General features: G+C 50.6%; 1 protein-coding gene across 1 annotated transcript in view; it reads left to right on the top strand.

Moving 5' to 3' along the window:
- Positions 1-3,489: 3,489 nt before the first annotated feature.
- TRABD2B (TraB domain containing 2B) overlaps positions 3,490-13,159 on the top strand; it is a 269,250-nt gene continuing 259,580 nt past the window's right edge. Inside the window, exons 1-2 of the mRNA XM_049879237.1 lie at positions 3,490-4,099; positions 6,194-6,754. Of these exons, the coding sequence (XP_049735194.1) occupies positions 3,998-4,099; positions 6,194-6,754 (663 nt within the window). The 5' untranslated portion in view covers positions 3,490-3,997. The remainder of the gene's footprint in view (positions 4,100-6,193; positions 6,755-13,159) is intronic.

Genomic DNA, 13,159 nt, shown 5'->3' with positions numbered 1-13,159 from the left:
CACAAGGGCTTGTTTATACTGATGATGATGGGGAAGCAGAGGTCAAGAGAGAATAACTGGACTACCCAAAGCTGCTCATTGAGACATAAACAGAAAAAGCTACTCAGCGAGACATTAACAGAAGCAGGGTAAGTCTATAGGACATAAGTCTTTACGACTTATCATGCAGGGCTTCGCTCACTGTATCAATAGGAGATAAATTTGCTGGAAACACTAAGACATCTGTTCTTAAGGGGCACTATCTTCTGGGGCCCCATACCTATTTGTTCTTATTTATTTATTTTTCTCATTATGGAGATATAATTCACATTTCATGACTTGCCCATTTACAGTTACAACTCAATGGTTTTTAGTGTATTCACAGAGTTATACAACCATTAGCATAACCAATCTTAGAACATTTTTCTCCCTCCAAAAAGAAACCAGTACCTTTAGCTATCACTGTTCCCCTCCCCATTCCTCCCAGCCCTAGGCAACCAATCTACTTTCTGTATCTATGGGCTCGCTTATTCCAAACATGTCATATAAATAGAGTTTTACAATATGTGGTCTTTTGTAACTGGCTTCTTTTATTTAGCATACTTTTTGAAAATTCATTCATATTTTAGTATGTATCAGTACTTTATTCGTTTTTATGGCTGAATAATAGTCCATCATATGAATATACCATATTTTGTTTATTCATTCATCAGTTGATGGACATCTGGGTTGTTTCCACCTTCAGCTATTGTGAATAATGCTGCAATGAACATTTGTGTACAAGGTTTTGTGAGAATGTATGTTTTCAATTCTCTTGGGTATATTACCTAGGCATGGAAAAGTCTGTTCGTTCTTGTATCTCGTTAACAATATCAGTAACAGTAGCAGTAAGATCCCAAACCAAAGCACCATTATTGCATGCAGGAAATTTTGTGAGAAATACCTGAGAGAAAGCTTTTAAAAACCACACATACATATTCACATGCACCATCACTTTAATCATATGGATCACTTTCTAACTTGATCAAGCCTTTTCTTGTCCTCTATCTGATTTGTGGAAACCTTGGAGGTGTAGTGGTTAAGAGCTATGGCTGCTAACCAGAAGGTCAGCAGTTCAAATCCACCAGGTGCTCCTTGGAAACTGTATGGGGCAGTTCTGCTCTGTCCTATAGGGTTGCTATTAGTAGGAATTGACTCAACGACAATGGGTTTTTGGTTTTATCTGACTTGTGGAGCCCTGGTGGCATAGTGGTTAAGAGCTCATCTGCTAACCAAAGGGTTGGCAATTCGAATCCACCAGCCACTCCTTAGAAACCATATGGGGCAGTTCTACTCTGTCCTATAGGGTCACTATGGAACTCAAGGCAATGTGTTTTTGTTTTAGTTTTTTAATCTGACTGGTGTCTTTTAACTCCCCAGTGAAGACCATCACACTCCCTCTCAGTGGAATCAAATTCTCCTTTCCACTTTCCCACTCTTTCACCTCATCCTTTCCAAGATGAGAGTGGTAGCTTTGTATGGAATTTGGAGCTTCAGGAACTGGAGGCTCTTTTAATGGCTCATCTTGGGTCACGACTGTGGCTCTCAGAGCTCTGTGTATGAAAACACGGGGCTACACTATTTTCTCCTGCCCTTTGGACACTCTGGCCTGCTCTGAGTCTATCACCAAAAGTGTGTATGAGTAAGGCTGAGAGGCTGAGGGTGCCATGTACAAGTAGCAGACTGAACCATATGGAGTTGCCAATATTTATTCATTTTTGACTTACAAAAATGGCAATTTCATGTGGTTTATGTAGTTCAACCTGTCAGTCTCTGGCATCCCTCTCCTTTGCTTCATGTGCTCCCCCCAAAAGCCAGATCAGCTATCCCTGCTCTGGGAATCCTTTCTGCCCCTCCAGCCCAATTGGTTTGCCTTGCGTGACCTCCTAGAGCTGCCATCCTTCAGCTGCTTGATCTGGTGCCAAAGGCATGAGCTTTGCCCCTGACCTTCTATAAGCTTCATTTACTTCTTAGGAACAGAATGAGAACTAGGAGGTTTTTAAGGGCTTTTTCAGTATGGCCTAAAAAAAAACAAAGGGAAACCCATTGCCCTCCAGTGGATTCCAACTCATAGCAACCCTGTAAGACAAAGTAGAACTGCCCTTAGCGTTTCCAAGGCTGTAATCTTTATGGAAGCAGACTGCCACATCTTGCTCCCACAGAGTGCCTGGTTGGTTTGACCTTAAGCAGCTGACCTTCAGCAGCTAAGCAGTGGAGTGGTTAACCATTGCACCACCAGGGTTCCTATGGTCTAAGAAAAAACTCAAAACCAAACCCTTTATAGTCAGTGAATTCTGACTCACAGAGGCCCTGTAGGACAGAGATGAACCGCCCCCATGGCGTTTCCAGATATTGGCTGGTGAATTTTAACTACGTACCGACCTGCTGCCCTGGAGTAGATTCTGACTATAGCCACCCTATAGGACAGAGTAGAACTGCCACATAGAGTTTCCAAGGAGCGCCGTGGTGGACTCAAACTGCCGACCTTTCGGATAGCAGCCACAGCAGTTAACCACTATGCCACCAGGGTTTCCCTTTAGCTAACAGTGGGATAAAAATCGTCACCTTTCTCAGGCCATTCAGAGAGATCCTAGATGCAGCCAATGAAATAGGCAGAAAGTTTTTTTTTTTAAACGGAAGGTTCCTATAAATTTTGAGGATGATTATTATTATTAGTTTGTTTTAATTCAACTAGTGTCTGCAGGGCACCTTTTAAGCGCATGCTTACATTAGGCACAGTGGCGTGATAAAAATTCAACTCTCTTGGATTTCGTGTGAGCGTTGCCTGGCCAGCAGCACAGATCCCAGTCCCGGAGCGCCCTGCTCACTCCTGCCCCTCTCGCAGTTCAACTCCTGCCAGAATCCTCGAGGAGGGTGCATTTGGCGAGGCTGGTCCACATCCCCAGGTTTGTAGCTGCCGGCCTAGTCCGCTAGCAACGCGGAGCGAGCTGAAGTTGGCAGAGCGGGACCTCGGCCCGGACGCCCTCTGGCGGCCGCGCGCAGAAGCTACGGCCTGGCGGGGAGCTGGCGATGGAAAGGGGGAGGGATGGGAGAGGAGGAGGCGCGGGCAGGGGAGGAGAGGAAAAAGTTGCGCTGGGAAGTTTGGAAAGTTGGGAAGTGGCTGCTGCAGGCTTCGCCTCCCTCCGCGCGTGTGTGAGGGAGCGAGTGAGGGAGCGAGAGACGAGCGAGGCTGCCATGCCCATCAGACCCCGCCTCGCCGCGCCCGGGCGCGGAGCTGCCCGACTCCCTGCGGCCAGGCCCGGCCCGGCGCGGCCCCGCGCGGCACCGGCCCCCCGCCCCCCGCGCCGCGTCCTCCCCTCCCCCCGCCCCGGCGGCCCCAGCCCCCCGCCCGGCCCGGCTCCGCGTCGCTCTGCCGCCCTCCTCTCTCCCTCCCTCCCGGCAGCGGAGCAGCATGGCGGAGCCCGGGCAGCGGCCGCGCGGCCGCCCGCCGCCCCTCTGAGCCGGGCTCAGGGGTAGCTGGGCGCCCCAGAGCCGACCCCCGCGCCCGCCGCGCCCTCTGCCGCACTTGTCCCACTGCGCGACCCCTGGAGCGCCAGGCACCCCTGGGACCTTTGCGCGCCCTGAGTCCCCAGCATAGCCCCGGAACCCCTGCGCACCCCGGGATCTCGTTAGTGCCCCAGGAACCCCGCGCGCCCCTGGACTCAGACACAGCTCCCGGACCCCCGCGCGCCCCAGCAACCGAGCGTGCTCCCTGGACTCCCCGGCCCGGTCAACGGGGCTGCGCGCCCTGGTGAGGGCGCCCAGCCCCAGAGGGACCCCTCTTCCCACAGACGGAGCCCCGCCCCACAGGGACCCCCAGGTCCTGCAAGGACATCCAGCCACGCCCGGGAGGGCTCCCAGCATCCCTTGGCTGGAGCCCCGCGCTCCTGAGAAACTTCTTTGCCCGGCTGGGGGCTCCCAGCCCCGCTGAGGGGGCGCCGCCCAAGAGGGTCCCCCGCACCCCGCGGGACCCGGCAGGATGCACGCCGCCCTGGTGGGGCCGCTGCTCGCCGCCCTCCTGGTCACCACCCGCGCCCGCCCGCAGCCGCCGGACGGAGGACAGTGCCGGCCGCCCGGATCGGTGAGCGAGCGCCTGCCCGGCCACTCTCTCGCCCGCCCGGGCACTTCAGCCCCGTGGGGACGTGACTGACTCCTGCCTTCCGCACCCACCTCATCCCACCCGCTCCACCTCCGCCGGGCGGGCGCAGCCTCGGGCGCCCTTTCCTCGCTTCTGCCTGCCCGGGCTCCAGCTCGGTCCCGGCGAGCCGAGATGGGGCGCTCTCTCTCTCCAGTCCTTCTCCGCATGCTGACGCTCGCTGGCTCGCTTTCTCTTGACTTTAGTTCCTTCTTGGACGTTTCGTCTTTCTGTGCCCGCTTTTGACTTCTATCCTATTTGCTTTACCGTTCTGGTTTCTGCTCCCTCCTGACTGTATCTGTGTCTACCATTCCTTACCCTTCTCTTTGACTTTTTTCTCATTCACACATGCTGCCCCTCTCCCAGGCTTCCCTCTCTCTCCCTGCCCTCCCACACTGACCTAAAGCAAACTTTCTCCCTGGTGCTGGGCCCCACTTTTCTCCCCCTCTTCAGCCCAGGTCCCAGTGCCCACTCTCCCACTTGCCCGTTTGTGGAAAGGGGCAAGATTCCAGAGGAGAGGAAAAGGAAATGCCAGGACATGCTGGCCTAATATTTCCTTGGGAGCCAAGTAATCACTGCTTCTCCTAATTTTCCTTCCAAGACAAGGAATCCCTTGATTTCCCCCAGTTATTATCCCACCCTCCAAGTGTAAAATATTACATGAAAATAACCCAGGATTGGAGGCCAGGAGAGGGTGTTGTAGGGTCTTGGCGCTGCCCTGTTAGCAGGTTAGTTGACCTTGGACAAGGTGCACCTTCTGTGTCCTGCCTTGTGGGGAACTGGGAGCTGGCTGGCTGGCTGGCTGGCTGAGAACTAGTCCTACCTTCAAATTATTGGAATTTTACAATTTTTTGATTGCTAGTAAAGTACTGTTCTCTTTCTCCCCCCAGCCACCCGCCCCAACACATACTTTTCATTTGTGCTAGAATCAGGCAGAAAAAACTGTTATGAGATGATCTGAAGCTTGCAAGTGGGCAGTCCAAGGATTCTTCTGATGGAAAATGGCTTTGCCTGAGAAAAATGATTGTCCCCTTCTCATGCTCCTTAACCCCTGGCCCTAAACTGGACCTGAAGAAACCACCCTTCTGTCTCCATTCCTCTCCTCCTCCTCCTCCTCCTTCTCTCTCTGTCTCTCTGTCTCACATACACATGCGCACACACCTAGTCTGAGCTTAGGTCATAGAAGATGACAGAGAATTGGAGTTGGAGACCAGATGCACCTTTATGGGAGGAACCTGGAAAGTGCCCAGGATATGCATATTTCTTGGGACTAATTCTATGGACTCCACCCCTCCCAAACCAGGGCATGAGACTACGCTTGGCCTTTCAGGGCTTAAAGCACTTTCTCATCTGTGGTCTCAGCTGGTCCAACAGAGTAGCCACACTCCAACCCTGCCCTCCAAAAAGAAAACTGTATCCACCCTGATGAATTGGAAGTAGCTGTTTAAATAGGTGTGCTATTTTTAATAGGTGTTCTGCTTTCAAAGTGCTCTTGGCATGTATCTTCTAATGGTTAGATTTAAAAGTTATATGACTTCCTTCCTTCTTGCCAGAGCAGGGCTCTTGGCTCCCCTCTCCCCACCCTCCCTATGAAACACCACCAGTGAAGGTTTGGCTTGGCCAAGCGTGAATATTCTCAGATGGTGTGGCAGTCCTTGGCACTCATGGTGAAGACTAATTATGGTGATAGTTTCCCTTCATTGCTGATTTTCTCTGTGCCTGGCACTGCACTTAGGACTTAATATACTTACAGTGTGTCTTCTAATCCTCACAACAACCCCTGAAATAGCTGCTTTCACCCCGATTTTACAGATGAGGAAACTGAGTCTGTAGGAAGTGAAATAATTTGCCCAAGATCATACAGTTAAGACAGGACAATGCCAGGATTTGAATATGGGTCTTCCAGGTTCTAAAGCCAGTGTTCCTTTCCACAGCCCAGTGTAGTTCTGTGCCTTCCATCCCTTCCTCTCCCTTGTGCCAACCTTGATTCTAACCTGCTGCCTTTGTCCTCACTGTCTCCCCTCTCATCTCCCCCTGCAGCAGAGGGACCTGAACTCCTTCCTGTGGACTATTCGGCGAGACCCCCCAGCCTATCTATTTGGCACCATCCACGTCCCATACACCCGAGTGTGGGATTTTATCCCAGACAACTCCAAGGCGGCCTTCCAGGCCAGCGCCCGTGTCTATTTTGAGCTGGACCTGACAGACCCCTACACCATCTCAGCACTGGCCAGCTGCCAACTGCTGCCACACGGGGAGAACCTGCAGGATGTCCTGCCCCGAGAGCTGTACTGGCGCCTGAAGCGCCACCTGGACTATGTGAAGCTGATGATGCCCTCGTGGATGACGCCCGCGCAGCGGGGCAAGGGGCTCTATGCAGACTACCTGTTCAATGCCATTGCGGGCAACTGGGAGCGAAAGAGGCCTGTGTGGGTGATGCTCATGGTGAACTCACTCACGGAGACCGACGTGCGCTCCCGAGGCGTGCCAGTGCTGGACCTCTACCTGGCCCAGCAGGCTGAGAAGATGAAGAAGAGCACTGGCGCGGTGGAGCGGGTGGAGGAGCAGTGTCACCCACTCAATGGGCTCAACTTCTCCCAGGTAGGCACATGGCACCCTTGCCCCCATAGCTGGGCAACCCCCGTGCACCTTAACCTCTTCTCTGATTGTCTTACTTATCCTGCAGCCAGAGTGGGTCCTTTTTCCCTTTGGGAAAGGTCGTTTCAGGGTGTGGGGAGTTCTCCGACTATTTTGTGGTGGTGTGAGGGGGAATGGGTGTGCAACAGAATTGAGGGTAAAGGTTTGGGTGTTTGCTTCTGTTTTGGTGGTATTACCTGTTGGGGAAATACTCTTCCCACCTGCTGTGCTTGCCTGAGCAGAAAGAATTTCCCTCTGCGCATCAGAGTGAACAAAAACAAAAAGAGGGAGTTGTTGGTTTGCGTTAGGCTTTCCCGAGATGCCTGGTGTCCCGGGAGCAGGAGACTGTCTTCGAGGCCATTGTGTAGGTGCACACAGGCGGTAATGCATCTGAAGGTAGCATGGGGGAAGCCATGGCACTTGTGGCTTGGGTGATACGGGAGGTGTTATGGTTCTGGTGTTTATGGAAGACTGGTCTCCTGTTTCAGGTTAAGCACTGTTGAATTTCCTGGGCCTTTCTTTGTCCCTGGGTGACACAAATAGTTTGCACTCGATTGCTAACCTAAAAGTTGGCAGTTCAAACCTACACAGCTGCTCGCAGAAGAAAAGCCTGGCAATCTGCTTCTGTAAAGATTACAGCCCCGAAAACCCTCTGGGGCAGTTCTACTCTGTAACATATGGGGTTGCCGTGAATTGGAATCAACTCCATGGCAACTTTTCTTTTTTATTTGCAAGGCTCTAGGTGACCCTCGGACTGCCTTCCTCAGCTAGGAGAAAGTCAGCAAGGATCGGTTTGGGGTTAATAATTTCAGAACAATGCGTTCACTTAAAGGTTGACAGTTCTGATTTCTGAGCCTCAGGAATGGGGGCAGGGAGAAGGGTGGGGCTTAGGAGGTTTAAAGTCTCTGCTGCCAGAGACCTGCTCCAGCAAAATGTCATGAAAAGCCTGGTCTCCATGGGCAGAGGTCACTTGCAACTCACTGGCCCCAAACTCAACTCTGAGGGCCTGGAAACAATGAGTTCACATCTATGCCTTGAGAGCAGGGCTGTCAATCCCGGGATAAGGGCTCCCACTAGGGGCCACTGGCTCCTGCAAGAAGACCCCAAGACAGGGCTTAGGTCAATGCCCCGAGGGAGGTGTGGCCTCTGAGACATGCTCCCACAGTAAGAAGACAGCCCCATAAATTGACTGGGCCAGAAACTCTAGCACTGGGGACCAGACTTACATGCTGCTCCGGAGATGTTGCAAGCTTTTCACCAGGGAAACAGCAGGAGAAACCGATCCCCCTTTGGAGATCTCTGGCCTTTGTTTTTCCAGGGGAAATGCAATATTGTCCCTGGGGAGGTAAGAAGCCAGATTGATTTGCCGGCCAAATGAAAGGCCGGTTTGTCAGTTCTCCTGCTGGCTGTCCCATAATTGTGGAGTCCTTACCCAGAGGGCCCTGGTGGCAGGAATATTGGGGCAGTTAGTCACGCCCCGCAGGGTTCTGACTACGCCTGACTCCGTCTCCACGGGGGAAAATCCTGTGTATTCTCTGGCCCAGCACTGGACCCTCTGAACATACCGGCTTTCTCCCTCTGAAGTGACTTTTCCCTTGCCAGCCTTAGGAGCTGATATTATTTGTGTCAGGAGGCCCCCAGTGCTCACCGCCCATCTCATTTTGGAGGGAGGTATGTGGGAGGCCTCTCTGTCCAGAGGCCGAGATATCTTTTTTAGGTTAGGGAGGTGGGGGATCCGCCATAACGCTCTACACCCTTTGTACCACAAAGGGATCCGATTAGGGCTGAAGGGAGCGAACGGACCCTCTGGTTCAACAGCCCCTGGCTTTAATCTGTCTGCTTTAAAACAACAAAACTATCTTCAGGGTCTGGAAGCACTACTGTTCAACCAAATGACGGCTTTGGTAGGTTGAAAACATTTGCTGGAAAGTGTGTGAGGTTACGTTTTAGGAAAAGTTCCTAAGAGCCATTCATCGGCCAGCAAGGAGCCGCTGACAGTCTCCAAAGCCCATGTTTGAAGATCAAACGGACTGGAATCTCTGGTTTCAAAATCATGCCCACCCTGTCACTAGCCTGGGCCCTTTTTAAAATTGTTCTTGGGTCCAGCTCCTCCAAAGGGCTGCCGGAAACAAGTCCCAAACAAAAGAAAACAGGACTCCTTTTGGTTCCCTAATCTACACAGCCTTCACCACCTGCCAGGGTGTCTGACTGCGCCAATTTGTCCTGTTATCATTTTGGAGTGAGGTGATGAAATCTCCCCTCCATCCTCTTGGGCAGCCTTGGGCTAACTGGGGAGGATGAGCTCCTGGAGCCCATGTGGTTGTTAGGGACCCCAAAACCCAAAGTTAGAAATGCAGCAGCCTCTTCAGTAAAATTGTATGCACGCGTGCACAGTTTGATATGAACATCTGTGATACATTATTGTACCGAAATATCTGTTAAGTGCATCAGATTTTTATTTTTCTTTCCTCTCAGCATTACTGTTATTGCAAAATATTTGGGGGGGGGGTGGTGAGAGAGGAAGGCGGGAAAAAAAAGCTTTAAAAGAGTGACTTTTTGTTAAGGCCTGGGATTTTAGTTTTAATTTGAATGTTTAAAAAAAAAATTTTTTTTTTAATTGCCGGACAAATACCACTTTTTTCCTTGTTAAGTGGAGAAAGAAATTTTAATTTTTGGCACTGTATGGGCTAGAGGAACTGCTAGAGCTGAAAAAGTTTCTTCCATCCTGGCACAGTTTGGGAGATTGGATTTATTGGTAGGTTGGGTCTCAGATTTCAAAATAAACTGAGGGTGCTTGCCCAATATCACCATGAATTTTCTACATGACCTTGGGCAAGTCACTTCCCATCTCTAGATGTTGTGTTCCTTGCCTGTGAAATAAGACTAGGATTAGGTCATCTTGCAGACCGCTTCCAGCCCTGGCATTCCATGTGATGGTTATAATCAATTTCACATGCCAGGCTCCCTTCAGGAGGCTTCATTTGCGTTGTCATTTCACTGAAGTCTTACAACAACCCTAGGATTTGATAAGGTGGACACTCAGAAAGGTTGAATGACTTGCCCAAGGTCACATACCTAGTAAGAAACAGAGCCAATCTGCCTGACTCTAGATGAACAATGTGCTTTTCCTGACACTCCATGCTGTCTCTCTAGACTTCCTTCTGGCTAGAAATTTGGTATCCTCCAGTAATTCTTTCTTTAGTCCTTTCGCCTTTAGCGTTCTCCCTTTTAGGACTTGAGGTTTTACAAATTTATTTTTTAGAGAATTTCCACTTGTAGAGAAATTATTTCTTTTGGCTGTGCAGCTAGGGTGGAGATGGTAAGGGTAGGTCCTCTAAAGAGTTTCCTGATGTGTTGTAGACACAGCTCAGCATAGTGGGCTGAGAGCTAGGAGACCTACTTCCAGGTGTTAGTTTCAGCTTTGGGACTAAAATCACCAACTTGTGTATAACCTGAGACAAGACTTGGTGTCCCCATCTATCAAAGGAAGCAGTAGTTACCAGCCTTTCAAAGTTGAGCTGGTTATGTGAGGACCTAAGACATTACCTGTGGGAGGTTGTTGAGAAGGTAAAAGGACCACCTAGATATAGGTACTCTGCTTGGATGGGTCTGTGCTGGCTCCAGGGCAGGAGGCCTCACCTCTGCCATCTTCCAGCAGCTGAGCCCACTGTCTATCCTTTGAACAAAGTAAAAACCAAAAAAATCCAGTGCCATTGAGTGATTCCGACTCATAGTGACCCTATAGGACAGAGTAGAACTGCCCCACGGAGTTTCCAAGGAGCGCCTGGCAGAGTCGAACTGCCGGCTCTTTCGTTAGCGGCCATAGCACTTAACCACATCGCCACCAGAGTTTCCAAACAAAGTAAAGCTGGATTAATAAGTGGTGATGGGGCCCATGCTTTGGGAACCTGGTGATGCCTGAGACCTGATCTTATGACAATCTTGGGACTTGCAGATTTGCTGCTTCCAGGGACTGTCTGCTGCTTCCAGGAACTGGTACCAGCTGCCACCATGTGCAGAGCTGAACACTTAGAGACAGGCTGCCAGCATTCAAAATGCTGGTGAGGTTTTACACCCCCCTCACTAGGGAGGCTAGAAACCACAAAATCACCATGTGCTGAACTTCGTCTCTATACAGGATGCTGCCTTAGACCTTTTAAGTATGTTATCTTTAATTCTCACAGGGATGCTACAAGGTATATTATCATATGTATTTTACAGACAATAGAGGGTCAAAAAAGTTAAGTCAGATTATACAGTCAGACCAAGTGGATGTAGGAGTCAAACTCAGGCTTGTCTGATTCCAAAGCTCGTGTTTTGCAGACCCCTGAGGGATGGGGTGTTTTTTTATTTTTAACAGTCAGATGACACTATCTGGTGAAGTGTATGTGTGTTGGAGGGGAGTCATCATTTCTTGCTAAAAAAAAAAATTTAAAAGAGAGACATAATTAAAAAGTACAGAGACTGATTTTCTTTCTCTCTGGCTTATAAATTGTATCTGAAGGTGATTCTAAAATACGAGTTCCCAAAGACATTCTGGGCATCCGAAGCTTTCCTGGAGTGCACACCCAGCCTTTCAAGGGGACCACTTCAAGCTGACACCCCTAAGACTGGCTAAGCTGGCACAGTTGAGTGAAGAAGGGTCTCCTTGGTTTACAGTCAGAGCTCCTATGGCTAGCTCCTGAGGGGCCAGTAAGTATTAAGTGCTCAGTAAATATTTGGAGAATTAATGCATTAATGATGGAAGAATCAGAGACCGTGATTTAACTCCCTGTTTGCCTTCTGCCATCCAACACTGTTAAATGAATGAATGAATGTATATATGGAGAAAGGTTGTATAGGCCATAGTGAAGAGCCTTCTCCTTGAACTTTAATACCCCCTGCCTTCCTACAAAAACGCAAAATGTTCAGATGCAAAGCAGGCTCTAGCCCTGACCCCGTACTACCTTGCCTGTGACTTTGGGCTAGTCCTTTTCCCTGTCCAGGCCTAAGCTGGCCCCTCTAACTCATTGGGCCAGACGATTTCCAGTGTCCGCCCAGTTCTGACTTCTGTGGTGCTCATTTTGGGCCCCTGTATCTTGGAGGCCCTGGGCCAACGCATCCTGAGATTTGAGCACGTTACCTGCAGCTGGGAGGGGCTGACAGGCTTCTCTTTGGCGGGCTGTTGCTGATACCTACTTGTCCGGAAGCCACCTGGTGCCGATGGGTGATCCTGCTGTCTCTTGCTGCCAGTGTGCAGAGGAGAGAGAGCCCCAGCCTGTTGCAGCACAGTCCGCTGGACACCTGCCAGCCTTAGATCCCCTCCTTCATTTTGACTGCTCTGTCTCCCTCCCTCCCTTGTCACTCCACAAGAGCTTCCTACCTGCATCAGGCTGGTGCAGGGTGCTGGGAACCCAGACATGGGGAGGACATGGCCTTTGCCTGCAGAGAGTTCACCACCTTTCCAGGGATAATGCATGTTGCTTTTCCACCCCATGAGGTAGGTATTTTTAGTCGTATTTTACAGCTGGGAAGACTGAGGCACAGAGCACCTGAGTCTTAGTCTCACCTGTGTCCTGGTTTTCCGCACTCACATTGAGACCCTCTTACCATTTTTTCCTGTTGTATGCTCTGTCTTTCAGATTCCATCTCTAATCTCCTGTCCTCAGCCTTCTAGCCCTCTCTGGGCCTTAAGGGCAGCTACAGTTCTGATCTATGGCCCCTCAAGTCCCCAGTGCTCATCCCTACTGTGTGGTCTCCTCTCAGATCTAAGGTGCCCTCCTCAGAGTGAAGGGAACAAACCTTCCCCAGGGCAGCTAGGTACCCCCTGAGGACCTTAGACATGCTGAGCCCTCTTATCCCCAGAGGTCACCCCAAGCGAGAGCCCCTCAGTCAGTGTTGGATGAAAGTGCAGGCTGTCCTAGTCTGCACCGAAATAGCTCCAGACCTGGACTGGGAAAGAGGCTTCTTCCAGCCCCTAATACACTCAGTGCTTCTGCAGCCTGCCACTCCCACCGTGTCTCACACACACAGAGCTCTGGGCTGGGCACTGCTCAGCAAATGTCTCTCGCGTGGCAAGGGAGTCCCTTGGCGACCCCTCGCATTGACCCCTAGCCATGTGTGTACTCACATACTTTCTGTGCCCAGGTGGCTGTTTGCAAAGAGCCTCTGCAGGTGTGGCCAACTCTGTCCGCCCTCTGAGGACCTAGTCAACTCAGACCTTAATGTTTGATATCTATTGTCTAAATAGGGAGGGGGCAAGACTCAGAAACAGGAGCACAGAGTATCTTAGTACCTTGTCAAAACAAAGTGAGGTCATAAAGCCAAGGTGACTACGATGTCATGAAATATTTTAGTCTTGGAATTAGAAGTTCGCAGAATGAAGGCTTC

Source organism: Elephas maximus, chromosome 3, assembly GCF_024166365.1.
Source record: "Elephas maximus indicus isolate mEleMax1 chromosome 3, mEleMax1 primary haplotype, whole genome shotgun sequence".
Lineage (NCBI taxonomy): Eukaryota > Metazoa > Chordata > Mammalia > Proboscidea > Elephantidae > Elephas > Elephas maximus.
The sequence above is the reverse complement of the archived record's forward strand: the minus strand, read 5'-3'. Positions and strand labels throughout refer to the sequence as shown.